Consider the following 25,617-nt stretch of genomic DNA (forward strand, 5'->3'; position numbering starts at 1 on the left):
TGGAATTTCGTATATACTCGTAAGTATCTACACTTAAGCCCGTCCACGTTCACGCGGATAACACGTCTGAGCGCTCTATTTCCATTACCGTTAGCCAAGAGTGCGAATCATTACAATATATTTAAATAACATATTAATTTGATAGTATAAAATACCTTTTTAATAAAATCTTAATATCATATATATTATAATCACATTTTTAGAATTAAGATTTAGAATTCAAATGAAATATTACTATTTCATATTAAACTAGTAGGTCAGTCGACATCTGAATACTTGACAATTAGAATCAAATTCAATATTCTTCAATTCTTAAGAATCTGTAGGTATCATAACCGTACATTTAATATAATTCTACTTTATAATATATATTTTATACTTATTTTAGTACCAAACAATAATTGTGACAATTTTTATTAAGGAATACTTACAAAGCGTCAAAAAAGTATTTATCTATAAATGTAGAGACGTTTTCTAAAGAAGTTTTTAAGGCCAGTCGTGACGCAGGAGAAGCGTGCGACTATTAACGCGACAGGTTCTGGGTTTGATTCGAGGAAATGAAATATTTAATAATTCGATTACCTAGGCTCCCAAGTTCTCTCAGCCTATCCTGCTATGTACGAGGTACAGCGTGAAAATTATACCTGCAAAGGTCTACCTAAGCTATTCTACAAGTCAACTAGAATCAGCATCTAACATAACATTCACTACAGTAATTGCAACACAATTTCCTCTGAGCCTCAGCCCAACAAGAACTGGCTCCGTTCCGATCCACATGCCTCGAACACGTAGCGAATCGATCTACTTACATACCAACCTAACGACCATTGACAACATTATATTATGTACGGGATTATAATATTATAAGCTATGGCGTGTGCCTTTTTGTGTTGTTATTATTATTGTTGTTGTTGTTATATTATTATAATATTTGTTGTGTGAAATGGGATAACGTTGTTTTATATTAATAATGGTTTTTGTGTCACGTTTTGTCTATTAGTCGTAATGTTGTTTGGGATTTATCTGGTCGTTTTGGAGCAACAACGACGTAATTGCATTTTTTGTAGAGATGAATATGTTAATGTATGCGGAACATCGACAGAAGTGAAAATACGTTTTCATTTCTATATTTTTTATATGTAAGATTATAGAATATTTTGTGTTAAATATTCCGGTCTCCATTTTTAGTTCTTTCAGGGGCGTTGGGTAACGGAACATAACGCTGTAACGCCTAGTATATCTTTTATTTTCTTCTTTAAAATACTAAAGACCACGTAGTTTTCAACTTGTATACAGTATAAAAAATAAGTCACGAATTTCATTCATAATATTTATAAATAGATATAAATTGCCGTTTTTTTCAAACTGTAACAACTGTTACTCAGTTAAGAAAATTGCATTTTTTGTTTTAAAACGTGAGTTACAATAATTTTATTTCAGCAATTTCTTTATTAACTTTATTTAAATTTTATTATAAAAGTGGTTTAAAATAATATTTTGTTAACAAGTGCAAAAATAAATAGTAATCTAATGTCAATTAGACACATCGATTGCGTGAATTATAAAATCTCTCTACTCTACTCGCAAATTTCTGCGTTCTACGCCGCCTAATTCCTTGTCAGTAAGTCAGTCAATCACAGGAAGAGTTTCATCCATAGCTATAAATTATTTCATACTTACATGTAAATGAGAATCATCTTTACTCTGTTCGGGCTTCGTGAACTCCGCGTGCAGGGCGTGAGTTTTCCCTCCGAGAGGTAACGTAGGAGCTTCATGCTGCCAATGCTTCTCCTCCTGCCTGAAGCCAGGGTTGTCGAAGGCGAACTCATCTTTTACTGATTCGGGGTCTGTTGTGAATACTAGGTGTTTGCCTGTTAACAAAGGAAATATAAAATGAATGATATATTACAAAAAATATGTTTTATATATACGTATTGTAAATATGTGGTTACAGGTCGTAATATAAAGTTTTTGTAGTTTCATACTGTATCCTGTACATAATAGGGTAGGCAGAGGGAACCTGGGATCCTAGTATTAAGATATTCCGTTCCCCACTTTTCGCCGAATTCTGGAAACGTGAGTAATTGAGTAATGGAATTCAACCCCGAGCTTTCCTCGATACGATAGGTTGAGTTGCATCACTCAATAAGCAATGTTGCGAACAGAGTGTCTTAACAGTTGATCTGTAGGAAACGTGAAGCGAAATTCTGATTATAACCATCTATGCCAAAACTGCTGGAATTAAATAAGATCTATACTTATTGGCTACGTTGACCAAATTATATATTTTTAGCATGAAAACACCGCAATGACTCCAGCTATGTATAAAAAAGAAGAAAACAATAACAAAAAACAAAGTGATTTGGCACTATTTCGTTTTGTACGGTAAACCTTACATAAATATACCGCGGAAAATTGAAATAAAAAAGTCCAAATAATTTATATTTAATCTACCGTGCAAGATATTTGGATAACTGCGTTAGAAATCGAAAGTGACTTCCTTCATTGCGATGTAAAGCGAGTTTTGTACTGAACACCCATATACGAGTATAGCAATGATTTAACTCATTTGTCATATTTAAATCTTTTCATACAACATTCACCAATAGGTTATAGTATAAATAGTTTGGTAATACTAAATGTAACAAAAATTAAAATTAAATTAGCTTCACGCTGTATCCCGCACACAGCAGGATAGGCAGAAGGAATTTATTGAGACTTCATCCCCCCCGAATTCTAGAGGCATTACTTGTTGAGTGGTGTAACTCAACGCCAAGTCTTACGCAAATTATAATCCCGAGTGAAAATCGAAGCTACAACTGTTCCGTTTACAGTCAGACGTCCCACTGTGCCACAATGACCATACAAATCAATAAAAACTACACCATACATATTTCTCTACAATTATTTTAAAAAGATTCTATTATCTTTTGTATAGAAAAAAAATATGCAATAAAAAGAGCTATGCAGTATATCTTCCGGTAGAACAAAGTCTTATAGAGTAATAATTTAGTGAAAGCCGTTTGATCGTATGTTTTACTTTACCAATCAATTTAAAAAACACTATAATTATTTGTTCAATTAAATAATAGACAATGAAATGTTGTGTATTTATTTTAGATTTTTCTTGGGGTTATATAAAAGATTGTTTTTTTTAAATTTATGAAATAACTAGTGGGCCCGGACGCGGCTACGCCCGCGAAAGTATAAGCCTAAATAATTAAAATAAGTTAAAAAATAATAATAAGTGGAGATTTATTATTAGAAAAAATATCTGAGTAACCGAAATGAACAAACAAAAGAAGTAAAAGTAACTAAAGGAAATTCTTAATATTAGAAAAAGTACCTAAAATTTGCCGTGCGCGCGTACTAAACATTTTTCTATATTAAATAACTAGCGGACGCGCGCAGCTTCGCTTGCGTATTTAGGAGTGAATTCTAACAATCCACGAAACATGTGTTCAATGAAATATTTTTAAGAGTCTAAATTTCAAATTTTATAAAAATCAGTTGCGATTCAAAGATTTTTCCATACAAACTTTCAACCCCTTATTTGCACCCTTAGGGGGTGAATTCTAGAAAACCATGAAACACATGTTCAATTAAATATTTTTAAGAGTCTAAATATCAAATTTTATAAAAATCGGTGGCGATTTAAGAATTTTTCCATACAAACTTTCAACCCCTTATTTGCACCCTTAGGGGAAGAATTCTAGAAAACGATGAAATACGTATTCAATTAAATACTTTCAAAAATCTAAATTTCAAATTTTATAAAAATCGGTGCCGATTTAAATTTTTTTCCATACAAATTTTGAACCCCTATTTCACCCCTTTAGAGTTAAAATTTTTCAAAATCCCTTCTTAGTGGATGTCCAGAATACGAAAGTAAACATCTGTCCAAATTTCACGTTTCTACCATCAGCGGTTGCGGCTGTGCGTGCGTCTTACCTCAGTCAGTGAGGACAAGTCCTTTTATATATATAGATTACTAGCGGACGCGCGCAGCTTCGCTTGCGTATTTAGGAGTGAATTCTAATAACCCATGAAACATGTGTTCAATGAAATATTTTTAAGAGTCTAAATTTCAAATTTTATAAAAATCGGTGGCGATTTAAAGATTTTTCCATACAAACTTTCAACCCCTTATTTGCACCCTTAGGGGGCGAATTCTAGAAAACCATGAAACACATGTTCAATTAAATACTTTCAAAAATCTAAATTTCAAATTTTATAAAAATCGGTGCCGATTTAAATTTTTTTCCATACAAATTTTGAACCCCTATTTCACCCCTTTAGAGTAAAAATTTTTCAAAATCCCTTCTTAGTGGATGTCCAGATTACGAAAGTAAACATTTGTCCAAATTTCACATTTCTACGCACAGCGGTTACAGCTGTGCGTGCGTCTTACCTCAGTCAGTGAGGACAAGTCCTTTTATATATATAGAAGATTAATTTTTGCGAACAATATTAAATAAAATCCCAAATGACTAAAATTACGATATTTTAAGTGTATAACATCGGTATAGATAACCGAACTGAGATAAATTAATTATAAGCGGCAAATAATTACAAAAAAAATAATAGTAATTCGAAAATATATAAAAATTTACAAAATCATCAAAGTCATCTGCCTGTTCGCGTCGGTCATACTATACCACTCGTAGGCTAAGTCATTTGGAATCAGTGACATCTTATTTATTAGAATGTTATACAGTAAACTATAATTTCCATCTAGATGAAATGCTAAAAGTGACTATTATATTTATTTTCATAAGGATGAACATCAAATTATAGAAATCATCTAATTTTTGTTAATGTATACAAATCTATATCGGCGCGCGCCATGTATGCATTAAGCAAACTCACTTTGAGTGACGTTTTCTTAAAACAACAAACTTTGCAAGCCGTTGCTTAGCAACGCGTAGCGACGATTGTTATTAACATGGCGGAATAAATTGCTTGTCAAATTAATTATTTTAATATATTGTTATATATCGAAAATATTACCAAAATGAGAAAAAAAAAGTATCCTATGTTCATCCCGGGACCCTCAAGTATCTCTATATGAGTATTTTATCACAATTAAATTAGCGGTTTGGCCCTGATTGCGTAAAAGACAGACAGACAGACAGACAGACAGATAGACAGACAGACAGAGTTACTTTCGAATTTATAATATAGGTATGGATGGATAGAGGAATGGACAGTGCTTTTAATATTAAAATAAGTACAATAGTGAAATGACAATAGTTTTCCTCCTTTTTTCTTTGTATTTATAGAGTTTAAGGAAGCATAATAAATTAAAAAATTAAATCACCTTCACTATACGTCGCATTCTGGAGGCATTTCGTGTTGAGTGGCGGATCTCTACATTGCGCTTTCCTCGTTATCAGAGCGGGGAAATTAAAATATTTATTTTTTCCTCGAGTAGGAATCCAACCCAAAAAAGTTTACTAAAATTATGTTTGTTACTCTTTGTTTAAAGAATTAGAATAAAGTCATTATTTCCTTAAAAATAAAAATATTTTAGTAACACAGCCAAAGCCTAGTTTTCACTCAGTGAAAACATAAGGCCTCATTCACACGAATCAAACGCTATTGACTAAGCTAGTTAATTTAACGTCAGTGTAATTAATGTAATACGTATGTTTTGTAATTCGTGTCTATTGTTAGAAACTTTTTAGATTGAGCTTTATTTCTAGTTTGTACTAGATTTGTACAATGGGTAAAGAAATTGTTGAGGTTTTCGAATTCGAGATATAACGTGTTGAATGGAGGAACTAAACGCCGCAGTTTCCCTTAACAAAGCGTAAAAATAGAAGTAATTATATTCCCCCAAATGTGGATTGAACCCACACTACAGTCAAACACTGTTTCACTATGTCACAATTTCATATAATTTTCATTATTATTCAGTAAAATTATTAATATTATTTATATTCATATGAGTATATATGCAATTTGTTTTTGTTTGTAAACCACATTACAAAATATTTTATTTTTGCCTCAGGCTTTAATTGAATCTATAGCCTTTAGCACGAACGTTATAATGATACGAAACGAAAACAGGTTTTTAAGCTTATATACTTTTTAAAGTTGAGTTATTTTTAACATAATAAAGTATAGGAGTTACTAAAATCATTTAAGCATAGCAGAATTTACCATTTTATATCAAAAAATTACGAAACTTGTCAATTTTGGCAATGCATGACCTAAATTATGATGTAAGAAGCAAAGAAGCTGGCAAAAACTTAATGGACTTAGATAATGAATGGTTATTTCATACACATAATTACTTTACAAGTGGTTAGGAAAATAATATGAATAGAAACGTTGAAGGTTAACAAGAGAAAAACTCTGTCGTGAAAGTGGCCCACTTGTATCCGATCTCTATCGAAAGCAACAGTTAAAGTAGTCTAGGGAGCGAACGATTCATCATTTGTTACTTCAGTTTTGGACAAAGTGCCTTACTTAGGACACAATATCTCAATAATTATGCTATAACATTAGGTGCTTAAAGCGATTTAGAAAGCTACTATACACACACTCACAAAAACATACTGAGTTCAAATCTTAAAGTAGACTTTGAGCCCGACGTGGCACACCTCGCCCTCGACGACGACGACCTCCTCATTCTATATCTGCTTCAGAGATATTTAAATTATTTTCATTTCCCTACCCTGGTAAAGAAAGTGAAGAGTTGAGTTACGCCATTCAACATGCAATGTGACAAATATTGGGCGGAAATGGAGAGCAGACTGACTAGGTTAAAAAGCAGTAAAAAAACCAGCCACCAGAAATTTTATGTAAAGGAAAGTAAATATAGTATAACTAATTTAATTAATTCATTAATTAAAATGCCTCCTAGACTACATCGACGTGTGAATTTATGCGACAAGCAAGGCATTTAGAAAACTGTGGTTATTATAACACTTTGTTGGATAAACTTAACATATAATTGTCTGCATTATCTTCTATTTATCTCACTAATTAATAGTCTGTTATTCATTTGTTTCTTTAAAATTAAAAGTTTCGACTTTTTTTTAGTTTCATGGTGTTTCCTGTATATAGCATAATATGCTGAAAAAACTTAATGTTAGAGTTAAGACACTCTTTTTCCCCAATTTTCCAATTTTCGAGACATTGTAAGTGGCATGGTGGAACTCAACGCCGCGTTTTGTGTTGTTCCCGGAGAGACGAAATGAAAATAATTTATTACAATGGAAAAAGAACCCATCGTCTCATTTATTAGCAACTATGTAAAATAAATACTCTTGTACTTATTTGGCGTAGTTTTAATCATAGTAATCATTGTTCCACAATTATAGACGTGAAGCCGCTCTCAGATATGTCAATTAGCATTTAACGGACATTAACCCGGTCCTATGGATACTTTATCAATAAAATGTGAATCTAAATCCATCTCATTGAACATAACTGATGATTTAAAGAAATATTCTGAATTAAATTAATTACAATTAATGCTTTGTCATTGTATTCAATTCGACGTTTAGTGAAATAATCAAAATCAATTTGTACAAGCTTTATTATTTATCTATATGTTTTTATGTAAGCCTTAAGAAATCTTTACTTTATATTTTATATATGAAAAGAAAATGTATGTAGTTTACAAAATTTAATTAAAGTTAACTTGACTAATAATGTTTTTTTCTGCGGTCAATAAATATGGTTTGATGAAAGAAAATGACATCTCAAGATCGATCTCAGACTTAAGAGCGGTTTATAAATATGCCTGAATACGCCTAAATACGAGTGATCGTGAAATTAAATAAGTATGTAAGTATGTGTATCTTTTTTATTTTACCTTGTAAGGCACACATTTTTAACATGTTTTATTCGTCATATTAATTTTCACTTCTCAAGAACTCATCATTTCGGATTTGAAGCAGCGGCATGATATTGACATTTTGTTGATGTAGTTTGATTCTTTATATTTCAATTTATTGATGAGGAAATTAATTATTTATATAATATATTTAGTATATTTTTTTCATTATTAATCTCAACAAAATCATTTCTAGACCGAGAAAAATGTTCACCATTTGAATGTGGATTTGATCCTAAATCTTTAGCTCGAATTCCAAAAACATTTCAAAAACATATAGACATATATTTATAAGATAGCAATTATATTAATTCCTTATAATCGACGTACAAAAAGGATTCTATTAATATTTTATATATAAATCGAAAAAAAAATGGCGTCGTATTTCCAATGCATTTAATACAAATTGCAATCTAGACGCTTTAAATGTCGAACTAATTTGCAAATAAACACACCGCCATGTTGCCATTCATGTAGATGTAGTTGTACTGAATGCTGTTAAGGAGTGTCCTCTTTAGAAATAAAGCTTAAATTTTAATTTTTTTTGCTTTACGCTTTAGAGGTCTAGCTAGAGATAACGGTGCGCCAAACGCTACGTCTCTGCATACCTCTTTCGCCTCTTTCACTGTCGTCAACCTCTTCATATTTGTGCCCTCCATCCCTAACTTTACATGCCCCCCCCCCAATTTTAACAATAAATATTATGTTTACTTCTAAATTCATATTATGCGTTACAATAAAAGAGGCTCATCGTTTAAAATAAATCTAAAGTATGTATTACATAGTAATACCATTATTTAAATTTAACTATCTATATGTGTTAATCTACCTGCAATCTAAGATTACAGAAAAGTGTTCGAATTATTACAAGTTAGGCTTTCTAGAAATTATTTTTGAATTTTCGCACTTAATCGCGTTGTAATAATTTTATTTAAAAATGAGTATAGCCACAGAATTTTAATATATTAAAATCTTACTATATTAAATATCACATTTGACTTTTTTGTTAAATCGAAAAAAGCAAATTCAATTTCCCAAACATAATAAAAAAATATAAAATACAGTTTCATCAAATTAAAATGTCAACACTTTATCATTTTAACGGCATTCATATATTTTTTTCTAATCAAAAAAATGTATGGAATGTCTTGCCCTTAACTGTTTTTCAGAGTCAACGACCGAGTAGGCGTATACTAAAGCCTAAAATGTAATTTCACATACTTTTTATACATATGCGACGTATAATAAATTTAAATTTTATATTAATTAAGATATAGTGAAAAATATTATAGTATGACAGCTATAATTTTAATTATTTTTCTGGCAGTTTGATTTGCTAGCATCATCGGCATCGGCTGATAAATGGTAATTGAATGAATGTAGTTTTTAGCTTCATGCATTTAACAGGGTAGCAAGAGAAAATCAAGTCTTAATTCATTCCGTTAACCAATATTCGAGACATTGTCATCATTCCTTCAAGTGGAACTCGAACCCACAACCATGAGACCGGCCGCTGTGCTACTGCGCCACTATGGTTCAATTAATGTGCGATATTTGTTTCAATTTTGCGTACACCTTGTTGCATTAAAATTGATTTACAACCGTGGGTTATATCAAAACGTTAAACGTGATGTAATATAGCCAATATATATTTATGGAAGAAGGCTATTGCCAACACAAAAAAATCTATATGAAAAAGTAGTTCTTAAGATTAACGAGTTCATCCAAACTTTATAAATTAAATTCAAAAATTAAATTATTAATGCAATTTTATTTTATTACAATATTGTAATAATATAATAATTTTAACAAAATCTCCTGGTGTTGGAGTGGCAGAGTGAGTGTGAAAGTTGATATTTAAAAAAAAAAATACCCTCAGGTAGGTATGGACTATCAGATACAATAGCTTTATAGTGGGTAGAACGCAATACATATCTACATGTATATGTACTTCTATACGAAGTAGGTAAACAGTATTTAGCAAAGTAAGCAACGTTTAACGCGATTTAACTAGATTAACAGTTAATACTTTTACTAATAAGATTAACAATCGTATTAATGGATTATATTACTTTATTTGCATTATTAGACCTTTTTTTTTTGTTTTTCTTTTGTTTGTACAATAATAGGTTAATATAAAGATAACTGTGTGTAAGATGACTTTTAATTCTAATTAGTTTATGTTAAGTTGTTACTAATAGATAAAAAGAAAGATTTTTTAATTCTCTTCTACTGAAGAATTCAAAATTAAAATAAATAATAAGACTAGTCGTGGCCCATGGGCACAAGCGTGCAGCAGTCTATGGGTTCGATTTGCCCTCGATGAAATGAAAAAAATAATATGTATTTTAATTTCCTTGCTCTGATAAGTCGCAGCGTTGAGTTCCGCCACTCAACACGCAATATCTCCAGAATTCAGAGGAAAGTGGGGAACGGAAATGTCTTAATGGGAACGGAGTGTCATAACACTAGGTTCCCAGGTTCCTTCTGCCTATATTGCTATGTAGTGGATGCAGCGTGAAACTTAAAAAAATAAAATAAATTGGATTTTTCGATATGGATAGAGAATAAAACAATAAATATAACACGATCGCGTTCAATGGCGAATTTCTTGTTTGACCTTATACTTTAATTTTAATAATTATTAACAGTAAATTAGCAATGACTATAAAAAAATATAAAAATAAACTGTTAAACGGATATAAAATATTTTTAAAATAATATTATTGTATTTTATTATGTCCCGGAATAAATGGCCTTCACGCCATCCATCCTTTCAAGACGTACTTAATTAATTATTTCGTGATTATATTAAATGTTTTTGTAATTCATATAGTAACTGACTTTACTGTTGTATTTATATTATTAATAATAAAAAAATAAGGAAAATATTTTAATTTAGAATAATATGACGCCAACTACAGATTTACAATAATATAAAATTAAATTAAGATAAAAACTTATACAGAAAATAATATGATTTTTTTGAACTGACGTTCAAAGCTAAAATAAAAAAAGCTTTTCTTTTTTATTTTAAAATTTGAAAAATAATTAATTAGCAAATAACATACAACTGTAGTATTATTATTTTTTTGTACTACATTGTCACTAAACCATGTTAATCCCTGGTCAGGCTAATCTAGACTTTAGGCAAGATATATAGCCCTAGTAAGTAGGAATATATGGCTTTAGGAAATATATATGGACTTAAAAAGATACGCCCATAGTTACGAGACCAATAAATAATTATACTGACAAGGAAAATGCTTGTCGCAAACTGTCCACAGGATTTTTTTAATAAATTAAATAGATGATTAAAAATCAACTGTTTACAAAACAAAATATAAAACAATGAATATAAAAAAAACAACTTTTGATCGTAAAATCGTGCGTAGACTCCCTCGAAGGTAGGCACTCGGTTAAGGCGGTATAAAATATTCACAATTTAATAACGATTGTGCTCATTCACCTATCATAACCGGTATACATAATATCTCACGGCCGACGCCATCTTGTTACTTGTTTGACAAGGAATGTAGGTAATAGTATAGAAAATAATTTATTATCTGTTGACCTTCACCCGCTGTTAAATGGCAAAGGTTTGGAGTGTTATGCCAACTGCCAAGTTAAGCTTACAGTAGCTTCCTTTTTTGTGATTGACTGTGTAGTGTGTGTTTATTTTCAAAATTTAATATATAACAATAATATTTAACCTTTTGTTAGAATTATATTTTTGCATAATATTACTATTATTATATTTTATTAATTGCTTGCGTTAATTATCATTTTTAGCTATATCTGTACTGTATTATTTATACAATGTTTATATAATTCTATTTATTTATAATAAATTCTTTATCTTAATAAAAAATAATAGTCATAAATAATAATAATATATTTTTTCTATATGCTAGAGCAAACAGGACATTGGTCCACTACAGCATCGTTAACTGGACTTTCTATGCATTACACAGTTACTTAACCGTTGTAGTTAAGTGCTATGTACAATACAAGAGCAGTTTTAATGACTTAACTAAATACAAGTAGTTTGACCAAGAACTACTTGAACCACTTGGCTAACCGGGATTCGTAATCTATATTTTTTACTACTATTTTAAATTTCTATTAATTTTCGTATTATGATTTGAAGTGTTTCAATACATCTCCAAGCAGCACATGCTGTTTTTTTTTTGAAAAATTAAGGCAAACTATAAGAAGGCATAGAATTAGTTTATATACATATTATAAATAATTGAAAGTCTGGTTGTGTATAGTTTCTATTCTTATCATACATAGATACATTATCAATCGTCTTTATTACTTTCTAATATGTTTCATATTTCTTTTATTTTAAATGATGACAAAAGAATGGACTATATTATAGTTGTATAGTCAAGGCAAACTTCAGATTGCCTTTGCCACCACACAATATGTGTCACGTTTTCTATTTAGCTACACTCGTGATGTGAAAGTGGAATAAACAAATAATTTAAGTTATCATGAACTCGCTAATGGTCCAACACTATGCTTTAAAAGTGTTATAAATAGTTATTATTTTTTATATTATAGACAAGATTAAATAAATAAAAAGAAATAAAAATAATATTACATGAAGATATTAGTTAAGAAATATTTATAACACTGGCATAAATTAAGCAAGTCCAAAGTTAATTACACATTAAACTCAAGACTTATTTGTAAGTACATGTAAAAAATTAGTTCATTTAAATAATAAATTTAAACTAAAAAAAATATTGTGTCACAGTGGGACAGCGTTTGACTGTATATTCGATGGTTGAAAAAACGAAAAATGGATAATTTAATGAATTATTTACAAGAATCATATCGTTTTTTTCATAAAAAAATAATAAAACTGAATCTAAAACCTTTCTATCACTTTCTAGGCATATTTACTTACTAATACAGCACGTACAATATCGTGAAGAAGTGTCATCTGGACACCAGTCATGAAATTGCAATTATCATATATCATCATAATACTTATTTATATATTTGTTTTTCTTTGCTACTACTTTTCTCTTCTTACTTTAAACTAATTTACATAGAAGAGAGAATTGATACTATTTTAAACTAAAAAAAATGTGTTAATTAAAGAAGTTAATTACGAAGTATCTAATTATGTTTTTAATATACGCTGTATCCCTTATATAGCAAGATAGGCAGAAGGAACCTACTATTGTGTTTGAATGAATGGAGTATTTTAACTCTCTTCGTATTGAGTGGCAGCACTCTCACTCTGTGGATCGCAAAAATAATTCATTCTCCCGAATGGGAAACGAATCCAAAACCGTCAAGTTTCCAGTCACACACTACCACGGAGCTATGACGGCGTCAGCGTGTATTTATGTCGCCATTAACAAATTTCCTATGCGTCCAATTCACACTCATTCAAGAAATAGTGTGAATATAACGTATGTTGTAATTAAAAGAAATAATTGGCAATTACGTTTCCACTAACGAGTACTAAAAATTAACTATTTAGGTCATTCGTTACATTTCCTTCACTTTTATATATTAGACCTATTGCATAAATTATAGTAATTAAGTACTCAGTTTTAGTATTTACGTCATATTGTCTATGGATCTGTTTTTTTTTTAAATTTTATATTGTGAAATATCGAGAGAATAACATAGATGTTATATATTGTGAAGATTTTCTTATTATTTCGAATGTACCTTTAAATATTAGTTGTCATTCTATCTGAATATACGAATGTAACGATTGTGGGTTCGGTCCCCATTCGAGGGAATGAATTATTATTTCTTAATATTTTCATTTCTTCGCTCTGGCATCAAGGCAAAAGCCGGGCGCTGAGTTCCGCCACTCAACACGGAATGCCTTGAAAAATTCGGCGCAAAATCGGTAACAGTGTCTAAACATAGGTTCCCTCTGCCTACCCTGCCGTATAGTTTTTAATTGAAAATTTTATAAAGATTTATCTATGCGTATAGTTATCCAACGCCGTAATTTATTCATGTCAAACAAAAAAAGAACTACTACTAACATAAATATTTAACTTAAACGGGACTCAAATCGGCAACTACCGATTCGAATATCTATTTCTTTACAAAGGTAAGATTAATCTACCACAATACTTATTTAAGTTATTTACAAGCCAAGTATTACGCTAACGAAGTCGAACTGGCCGTAGCTGTAACAATTCGCAACGGCCGACAACCTTGACACTATCCTCGCCTCAAACAATCGACTTTTAATTACATGGATTATGTATAGAAAACTGTTTTTATCGCATCGCTTTGAAATTTTAAACGCGAGGTGTAATTTACGCAAAAATTGTTATATAATGAAGTTTATTGAATTAATTTCTAATTATCTAGTTATGTTAGTTACGTACGAGTATGTTTTAAGTGATTTTTAGTTTGTTTATATTAACAAATGTTTATTTAAATAATTTTATATAATTATCGTAGTTATGTTGTTAAATGTGAATAGTATCCGATAGCACAGTGCACGCTATGGTTGTGAGTTCTGACTTCAAATTATCATACTCATTTGACTACGCGAGCGAAGCCGCGGGATCAGTCAGAAATGCCAATGTGTTGATTTTCATTGACCAAAATAGTATATATGACTAATTGAAGGAAATATGGGAATCCTATGAGAACATTCTGCCTTAATGCGTAAAGGTAAAGGTACGAATTAACACCTATGTAGTTTTGTAACAAACATGTTTGGTCTTTAATTAAAAACTGTTGATATTATCTTGATCAAGAAAATTGTAATTCATGTGTTATCTAACATCAGTTTAGCTGTAATGTTGAATGCTTCATGGATTTATTGTATTTTTAATTATTCTATAATATCCAGAGAATCTAATGCTAAGACACTCCGTTCTCCACTTTTTCCAAAAGACATTGAGTTTTTTTGGCCGAAGAGATTGACATAATAATAATACTATCATTAAATACCCCAAGTGGTAATTGAAACTTGAATTATTGATTAGTTCTCTGTATTGTAAACAACTTTATACTAAAATAAATATAATAAAATAGAAATAGAATAGAATAGAAAAAAACTTTATTGCACACAGAAAAAAAGAAGAAATACAAAAGTACATATAAAAGAAAAAATGAGATCTATAGACATAATATTTTGACAAAACAAAGAATATTATCTAGTATACATGCTCACACCATTTAAATTCACCGCACTTATCTTCTATAACAATAATTGAACATAATTGTACCGAAAAAAAAATCTTGCATATCAGTGTATCGTAAAAAGTAGACTAAGTGAATCTAATACATACATAGATCATCTAAGCCATTGTTTTAAAATTGTACCAGGTTTTTTAAACTAAAATTATGAGAATTTTCTAAAGAAATTTTGTTTAATTTTTTATTTCAATATGTATGTATTTTTGTTATTTTTGGGGAATTATCTGTGAATGGTTTGATACAATTCAATCATTTTAGAGATAGTATTTAATTATTTTTAAGTTGTAATTTTTAAAATATTGTGTTTTCATTCATAAGTTTGTACATGATTTTGGTTAGATTTTGAGGCCATAAAATTATGCTTTATAAAATTTTTATTAAAGGCTTCCTCATGGCATTAATCCCGGCATAATTAAATATTTAAAATTCTTATAAGAATATTGTCTGATTGACCACCTAAAATGCTTAAAAAATAAATCAAATAAGTTTATACTTCTTTAACATAAGAGATTTAGTAAAATTAACAAACTCCAGTACAATATTTTAAATATTATAGACATTAAAGACATGAAAGGTATTATAAATGTATAAAAAAAAACATTCCTTACACTGTGAATAGTGTCAATGGAAAATATTCAAGATTATTGTATTATTCTTTGCAAGCACGCTATGTGCATGAATTTTCATTATTTCTCATTTAATAGTGCTATTTTTTACAGTTCGATAGTTTACTATTGTTTATTTATTATAATGATATATCTACAAAGTTTTTCTATGAATGTACATATATTAATTATGTGAGGGGAAGAAAAGGAAAGTCAAAATTAATAGCTTTATGTCTCTGACTCTACAAAAACTTCTATTAAATTATTAGAAACTGATATTGATATTACTAATCATTATAAATTACTCATATACTTATTAGTTAAATATTAGACTGCATAGACGCATTTCTTCAATTGTTCTAGTTCATTAAAAAAAATATATAAAAAAATCGGTCAAATGTGAGTTAGACTTGCGCACCGCGGGTTTCGTACGTAAATGTTTTTGATTTTTTATGCCAAAGACTTAATTGACCTGGGTTTTTAAAAGGAAATTTCAACTTGATACTTCCAGGCTTTCTTGAAAAAACAATCATAGCAGACGTTAAATTGTTTCCTTTTTAGTCTTTTGATATACAGAACCCTAAAAAAATAAACCAGTAAATAGTTTTTTTTTCCTACAAAATCCAATCAACAATTGTTACAGAGCTATTTCTACGATTGTTTAATTACAGTCAAGACATTGACAAATCGTGGGTAGTACGAGTAGTAAATTAAATTGTTCTTGATGAGATTTTGCGCTATTCTATTGTATTTTAAAAAACTAACAATTATTTTATATTTTTTTCCTCCATTTTGCGCTGTTATTTTAAAAAATTAACAAATTTTATAAGTATTTTTTCGCATAACACTAGATCACTCGGTACGAAGAGTACGTACGTTACCTGTTGTTCTATTCTGCAGGTCCATTTTTGACATTAGTCGTTTTTTTTTTTTTAAATTGAATTGGAATCCGTAAGAAACACATAACAGCTGCAGCTGGTAAATACATCTATTTCTCATTGTTACTTTTAGATGTAAAGTGGTGACAGTTTGTAATATTTATGTATAGGGAAGAAAAAAATAGGTTAACTAAAAAGAATTAGTATTATAAAAAAATCTAGTTTCAACTTCAACTAAGAAGTTGAAGAAGACTAAGAAGTCTTCGAAGAGACATTTGTATTTTGTGTCTTATATTAAAATATTTCTACGGAGAATCCCTAGAACATTACAACATCATGAAAGTGGTGGATATAAGGTCACAGTTCAATGGTACCAACATTTTTGATTGACTATTTAGGTTAAGCAACGCTAACTCCAGTCATAAGTTGATGGGTGTGCAAATTGCTTTCGTGCTATACTATGCTATATATTCGTGCGAGGTATCGCATTCGAATATATATCGAATTTTGCTCCCGTTAATCCAACATTACGACAGTCACGAGTCTGTTATACCGTCAAGAATATGAATAATTCAGTTAATATGGTAAATAGCGGAGGTGCTGGTAACTTCATTTTCATTCGTTTATTTTGTAGCGTCTAACACGTTTTACAGAATGGGCAAATGAAAATTACTAATAGAAAGAATGTAATTTTAAGACACTCCCCACTTTCCGACTAATTTTTGAGACATTGCGTATTGGAGTTGCGTTTTGTTATGACGACAAAAGGGAATCGAACCCACAACATCATTACACTAAAAATATTCCAAAAGGAATTTGAATCCACCATATGGACAAAAACATGGGATTTCTAAGGGTTTCGTAACATCAGTGTCACACGTCTAACACGAAAGAAGTCAAGAAATAATCCCCCATAAATTTGTACCATGATAATCGAAGTTTATGAAAAAGCTATAATGGTCTTTTTCTTAAACTTAGAAAAAAAAGAAAGGAATGAATAAATTTTGTTCTATAATTATTGAATATTTATAAAGCAAAGAATTATATGAATCCAATTATTAATAGTTGCGCAGACGCATATTTTTCCAATCCGTCACCTGTTTGGCCAGGTGTGGGTAGCTGTTACACAATCAATACACTTTAATTCTAAACACAGTTAGATAAATACTATTATCGTTTAACATTCATAAATATTTCAAATATTTTCTGTGATTATAGATATAATTCCTAGATAACTGCGATATGATAATTTAATACATTAATTTATACTAAGCTGTAAGAAACCGTGTAGTTAAAGTTTGTTAAGTTAGAGTTTTAAGCTGTAAGTTGCTTAAAGTTTTTAAGCTTTACTCTGTGGGATACAGATATATAGCTGAGTAGGCAATAGGAACTCTCCAAAGATATGAGAAGAATTTTTGAGACATTACTTAATTTTCCAATCGTAGTGCAAAGTGGGAAACGGAGTATCCTCGTAACACGAGAATCACTCTGCCTATCCTGCTACATGCGGGATAGAGCGTGAAACTGAAAAATCAACCTGTAAATAACACCTTGAAATAAATTGAATCTCATTTCAGCTCACCATCTTATTCTGATGTAAAATATGACAAGAATTAATTATACGACGTACATATGAGGCATGAGCCATTCGCCGTGCGGTCACGTTTCTCACATCCTCAAACAATGGTCGTAGCCGTTAGAAGCCAATGTCTGGCTGAACATAAAATAACTTATTTACTAAGTAAATTGTAATATTCTTATGGTTTTTATTATGTATTTACGTCATGGTGTATATGGAAAAAAACAAACGTTTTTAATAAGCAGAATAATATGTACGGAATATTTAGTTCCAACTTCTTCTTCTTCTCTTTATTTATGGCGTTCCGAGTGTGCCAATTCAGCACTAATCACTTCGCCAGTGTCACGTTGAATGGAAAACACACAAAGGAGAATGTACGGTAAAAAAGACAATATAACGCAATAGGAGAATGCACGTTAAAAAGAGATCCAGCTAAAATACTGCCTTCACATATAAGTAAAAAAAAATATATATATATTATATATATACAAATATTACAATATATACATAGTAAAGGGTTAGTACTAAGTAATATTTTACAAAATTGTTATCTTATAATTTAATATTATTATATTTAATATATTTACATAAAAACTTACACAAAGGAGAAAATACAAACATTAACAAACATTGTACATTAAGGGGGCGGGGAACTACATGAGGAAGGACATCATACAAGGGACGAATTAACTTGGGACATGTGAAAAGGATGTGGGAAGGGGAACCTTCATCCAGGCCACATAGTTCCAACTTACATCCGACTATTCGGCTATTTGTTTTTCCGTCTGCCTAAGTGCAACAATTAGTCCGGTTAATTTAGTTTGTACTATAATAGAAAGTAATGATAATAATATATTCCCATAATCTACAAGTTATTTATATATTAATTAATAGCTTTTTAAATCAAAATATACTTTCTATATTATAACATCTCAGTAATATATAAAAAATTAAGGTTCATTTTTTCGGCCATGACATTTTTTTATTAGCCTTTCATTATGAAATATAGCTTTGACATTTCACACCTATTGACGAACACCAAAAATTATACAAATAAAAAGACTTTTAGTCAGTAGATACTTAATGCCCTATGGCATTTAAAAATATCTATATAATATAATTATATGGAAGTTTATAAGTGATGCAGTTAAGATATGCTTGGCTAAACGTGAAAACCCTGCCTAATCTTTATAAGTTGATAAAATACAATATATTTATTACTAACTTTTATGATTTCGATCCTCAAGCCAAATGGAAATGCCCAAGACTTGTGTATGACGTCTCTGATCGCAGGAACAGTTCGGTTACGTCAAAACGAATAACGAAATGTACCTTTCTCGATTAATAGACCAATCCAAAAAAAAATGTAAGACCAGAACGCAGTAGTTCCTGAGATACGAGCAAACAAACGCTAATCTAATAATAAATATTATCAGCTTGCTATAATATTAGTAAAGATTCTTTATGCCGCTTAAATATAGAGAGCGTCGTGGCGCAGCGTGCAAACGTGCGACTGTAAACGTGACGGTTGTGGATTCGATTCCCACTTTATATAATTAAATATGTCTCTCTGCCTACCCTGCTATGTGCGGGATACAGCGGGAAGCTAAAAGAAATATACTTTTTAATGCACGTATGCTTATAATAAAAACTTATTTTTACCTACCCTATACAATGTAGATATTGAATAGCTATTAAATCACAGATTAATTGCAGTTTGAACTTTGAATCCCCCTGCCATGGATGACGATGATGTCATACAATTCTTATGGTGTACTCGTACCTTCCAATGTTGTATTATGAGATATGACGCATCAAAATATTAATATGCTAATATTGAAGAAATGGCCACGTAATTATAGGTTCCTCTTATGGAATGTTATAATGGAACGAATAAATAGGTATAAGAATGCAATAATCGAATGGTATATCCATCTATAGAATAAAATACCAATTAGTTTATTTGTATAGAGTTAAAGTTGGATTTGGTTTTTTTTTGGATTTTATTAATAGTATTTTCTTTTTTTTTTTATGGTAAAAGGACAAGGCAAACGAGCGTTCGGGTCACCTGATGGTGATCACCGCCGCCCACGTCCCCGTGCAGCACCAGAGGAGCTACAGGTGCGTTGCCGGCCTTTGAGGTGGAAATAGACGCAAAATAAAATATGTAAAATTTATGACTATAAAAATAATATTTGCAAATAGTATCTAAGTTAGTCGTGCGTTTTTGCGTTATTAAGTAACAAACACACAAACATACAAGCTTTCACTTTATAATAATCTCGTGACTAATCATAGAATAGCCGAAGAATAATCGCTTCACGAAATCTGATTAACACGATATTTTCATATATAACTATTATTTGTATCGATTAATTAATTTTTTGACAATTCTTGTCATTTAATTTAAAAAAAAATGTATTTTTCACAATACTCAAGCGATGAGGTTAAAGGCATCATAATTTTCTTGCAATTCTATTGTATTTCTATAATTATATACACAACATATCTTTATCGTCGAATTATTAGTAGGTACGTGAGTTAATAGAATTTTAAATTTAGTTATCTTTGTGAAACTTGTTTGTAAACCTGTTATTTTATAAAAGTCGTTTAGGCCTGGCTTTTGCACGTGTGTAACACATCTTCTTATGTTACATTTAATTTCCATAGATTTTAATATAAAATATGAAATTTAAATAATTTTAATATATCGATGCTATGAGGTGACTTCGCTCTGGTGTGGGAGCAAAGCGAGGTGTTGTGTTCCGCCACTCAACACGCATTGCCGTCAGAATTCGGCAGAAAACAGAGAACGAAATAAAAACTTTATTTTTGCATGTTTGTAAATAAAATATGTAAATAAGACTTGAAATGAAATTATAATTCAAATACCACAGACATACACTTCTATTTAGCATACACATATACCTATATCCAGCATCTACATAATACAATAGTAGACTAACAAGTACATTAAAAGTGAGCACTGAGTAAACCAGTAAACGTAAAGTATCGTACGACCTTGCGGCTCCGTGACCAATTGAAAATGCACAACGCGTACTAAAAACTTTGTGGCCAAACAAAAATCAAGCTGCAAATCAGGTGTAAGATTTACTTAATAACTAATTTTTAGGATGAGACCGTCCGCAGTGGCGCAGCGGCACAAGGGTGTGACTGTAACGCGATGGTTGTGGGTTCGATGCCCACTCTAGGAAGGTATTTATTGACGTTTATATTTCCATTTCTTCGCTGTGGTGTCGAGGCAAAGCGCGGCGTTGAGTTCTGCCAATCAACACGTAATGCCTCTAGATTCGGCAGAAATTGGGAAATGGAGTGTCTTAACACTATGTTCCCTCTGCTTACCCTGCTATGTGCGGGATACAGCGTGAAGCTGATTTCTTTTTTTTTGGTTATATAAAACTAAAATTTAGATATATATATTTAATTTTCGATTCATTTACATTATTTTTTTTGAGGCTTGTCATGGCGCAGGAGAACAAGCGTGCGATTGTAAAAGCGACAGGTTGTGGATTGGACTCCCACTTAAGGAAATGAAATATTTAATATTTTAATTTTTCTTAAGTTACGCTTCTCAATACTTGCGTATATACGCCTTCAGAATTTCGCGGTAAGTACAGGAATTAATGGAAAAGGAATGTCTTAACATCAAGTTTCTAGGCTCTCTCTGCCTACTCTGCTATGAGCGAAATACAGAGCGAAGCTAAAAAAAAATAGTTTTACGTGCGCTGAATGGCCTAGTGTTAAGATACTCCGTTAACCAATTTTAATCGAATTCTCGAAGCATTGTGATCTTTTATAATTAAAACAAATCCAAGAAGATATGAAAGTATATACTTCGTCAGACACACGTGTTACAACAAAGTTATTGTTCCATTGTAACCGGTGATTGACAGTTTTGTAAACACCGTTATCTTAGGACAGATCTCACTCTAGTTCAGTTATGATTCAATGGACTTGCTGACTTTTGTTTATAATTTTTAATATTACATTTCTATTGAATTACAATGAAAAGTTAAATTGAATAAGTATTGAAATTGTATTGTATTATAATAAAACTTTTTATAACCTAACCATAGCAGTGTAGGCAAGTGGAACCTAGGGATCTAGTGTTTAAACACTTTGTCCCTATTAAGATACTTAAATTTATTATTGAAACTCTATGTTTTAGAAATAAATCAGATTCATATGTTTCTAGTTGTATTAAATTACATATATTTTTTTACAAATAATAATTAGTATAATAGTTTAACACGTTTTTTACATATTAATTTGGAGGTTAAGCCAGCTTTCATAAAATGTAATTCCCAAGGTATTTTTCATATACTTTAACAATTTATAAATTAAAGGATGTCAACGTCATAACAAATATTTGGAGCCAAATTCCACCCTGATTAGTCTTGCGGTTTGGATTGTATGCACGCTTATAAATATTTTAGTCACCTTTTCCTTTCATACCTATTCCATAAAAGGAAACTATCAAGAATTTCAATTTTAAAGTTGCCTTTTCCGTATATTTTTTAGATTTATACTGTATGTCGCTTATAGTAGGGTAGGCAAAAGGGAATCTGGGAACCTAGATTTAAGACACTTCAATACGACTAAGGCACTTCCGTTGCCGACTTTCATTCATATCCTCGAGTGGAAATCGAATCCACGACTTGTCACGCTTCTGCCCCTACATACTTCTGATATTATGCATATATTATTCACTTTCTTTCACTACAATATTTTTACCGTCACGCTTGCTATTACTGTCAATTACAACGTTATGTAAGACGAGAACATTTTCAGCTTAATAACTGTTAGCAGACTGTTTTGTAACATAATTAATATTTATTGATGATTTGATTTAAAATCAATATTCGTAATAGCAATTAAAATTAATGTATGTATATACATATGTATAAATAATAATTATTTTATCGTTTGTCGCATTTCTCTGGGAGACAAAGTGTAGCGTTGAGTTACGCTTTTATTTGGAAAGGGTGGTCTTAACAGTAGGTTTTCTCTGCCTACTCTGCTGTGGGGTTTTTGATTACTATTATTTATATCGCTATAATATATAATTGTTTACATCTTGAAAAATTACAAAAAAAGACAAAAAATATGTCCTTGTAATAAGAATTATTATTATTCCATATATAAAGAATAGTGTAAGAGTACCACCGATGTGACTTGAATAAATCCTTGTTTCGTTAAAACATAGTATGTATTAAGCTGTTGTAAGTTTTAGTTAACGATGATATTTGTTATTCCCATCATGTAGTCGTATGTAGATACACCTTACCTTGGATCTACACGGCTTTTGTGAATGAGGTCGAACTTTATTAGGAAAAGGATTATAATCTACATTTTTTATCTAAAAATCATATTAGAGGCCTAAAAAAGAAGCTTAAATAAGATTATCTTACATAAATATTATTAAATACTTTTATTTCCTGGTCTGTTTAAAATAACAGCGACTTTAAACTATACGCCCAATGACCTTAAGTCATTCAAAAAGAGAAAATAAAAAAAAAGAGCGCATGAAACCCACAATTTATTAAGATTTTTCGAAAGTTTCCAATATATTTTTATGGCAACTCTCAAAATAATTACATAAAGTTTAATATTTTTTGCTATAATATGTATAAAATATAAATTTACAATAAATTATCAGGTATAAATTCCAAAGGAATATTTGCTCAATCTCATTTAAAGTACGTATAAAGTCACATCACAAGTCACGTAGCGCAATCGAAATGCAGTGATTGCTCAATGAACCTACATATTTAAAAATATTTACATTACTTTGACTTTGAGTTAAGTCACTCTCTTAATTGACTCGTTTACTAATGAAAGAGAAAAACAGAGTGCGCTAGTCATTTCTATCAACCAGTTATTGGAGTTGTCCGTGACCCTCCAGAAGTCTGGTAACCACCCCAGAATTATGATGTTATATTACAAAAAAAAATAGAATGTAAACTAGAAAATAAAAAGTAAGGATCAATAGTATTTAGTTTAAACAGTATTTTATTATTTTAAACAGGTTTTTAATATTTTCTTAATTTAAATAATAGTTAAATTAATAAAATAGTTAAATTTGCAAATAAAACAATGGAGGTCAGGCTCACCCTGAAATTTATCTCTCGATACGCCCATGTCCATTGTTTTTAACAATTAAATTATAATTTTCATATTAAAAAGAGCCACAGTTAAGTCCTTGCCGGTTTCTGATATGCATATTACAAAACTACCTACTTATTCAATTGAAATAATAATAATAATAATAAATATTTTTTGTCCTTTTTTAGCTTGAGTGGCAAAACTCAACTCTACGCTCTGACTCGTAACAAGAGCAAGGAAAATGAAAATATTTAATATTTCATTTCCTCGAATGGAAATCGAACCTATAACCAGCCGCGTTTAGTCGACACGATTGGCCTCTGGTTCTTTGTACTTGAAACTTGCAAAATATGAGGGTTATATAAATACTAAATAAATATGAATATATCTAAAAACTGTCGTCATTAATAGCCAGTCAAATATTAATAAATTTATATTAAGTATATTCATCATGAGATCAAAGATTAAATAAATAATGTTAACAAAGTTGAACTCGAAACTACAATTTTAAATGGCAGAAGCGACCTTAGTGTCTTTACGCGCTTAGGTTACTTCAAGTCCTTATATTAAAAACTATTTGAAAATATAAACGAAATACAAAGAAAACTGCTAATAATTACACAATGTTTCATCAAAATGCAAAATCCTTAAGAAAAATAAGTAAAATTAAAAATATTGAACATATTCGACGATAACACAATCTAAATACTCATACCTATTTCTCATATAATAACAATGTCTGGTAATAAAGTATTTAACACGTCCTATATGTAGATTGTATTTATTTTCATACAAGAATAATCCTCGTGGCGCAGGTGGAAAAGCATATGACTGTAAAAGCGACGGTTGTGAATTCAATTCCTACTAAGGGGAATGAATTATTTAATATTTTCATTTCCTCGTTCTGGTTGAATTTGGCCACTCAACATGCAACTTCATTATTCGGCGGAAAGTGGAGAAAAGATTAACACTAGGTTCCTTCTGCCTCCCCTACCATATGCGTGATACAGAACAAGTACAGGTACAAAATGCTATAATAAAAGTACACCTATTCACATACTAACTAGAGATATTATTTACGCTCTGGATATTATGAATCTGTTTTCTTTCTTGGATGTATCAAATGCATCGAGAAAAACAAGATATGTTGTTACTTTTGTTTTATCTATCCTTCATACAATTCTCATCTTTTTGGGATAAGCAAATTCATAGGTAAATTAATTTGCCTAATCAAAATACAGCTGCCTGATTCTAAACGACGATTTTTAGGTTCGATTTTCACACGGGGGATTTCCTCACTCAGTAATGAAAGCGGGGATTTCCCCGGATTTCCAGAACGAACTTCCAACCGTCATGTTTTCAGTTAGTCGCTGTGCCACG

The 25,617-nt window shown here is 30.5% G+C and overlaps 1 protein-coding gene across 2 annotated transcripts in view; it reads right to left on the reverse strand.

Annotated features, from left to right (window-relative positions):
* LOC146540942 (uncharacterized) overlaps nucleotides 1-25,617 on the reverse strand; it is a 54,793-nt gene that overhangs the window by 11,461 nt on the left and 17,715 nt on the right. For both annotated transcript variants that reach the window (XM_085194837.1, XM_085194906.1), the window contains exon 2: nucleotides 1,681-1,871. In XM_085194837.1, the coding sequence (XP_085050963.1) occupies nucleotides 1,681-1,871 (191 nt within the window). The remainder of the gene's footprint in view (nucleotides 1-1,680; nucleotides 1,872-25,617) is intronic.

The sequence above is a fragment of the Heliconius melpomene genome, chromosome 1 (assembly GCF_056956725.1).
Source record: "Heliconius melpomene rosina isolate 202511_hmr_F chromosome 1, ASM5695672v1, whole genome shotgun sequence".
NCBI lineage: Eukaryota > Metazoa > Arthropoda > Insecta > Lepidoptera > Nymphalidae > Heliconius > Heliconius melpomene.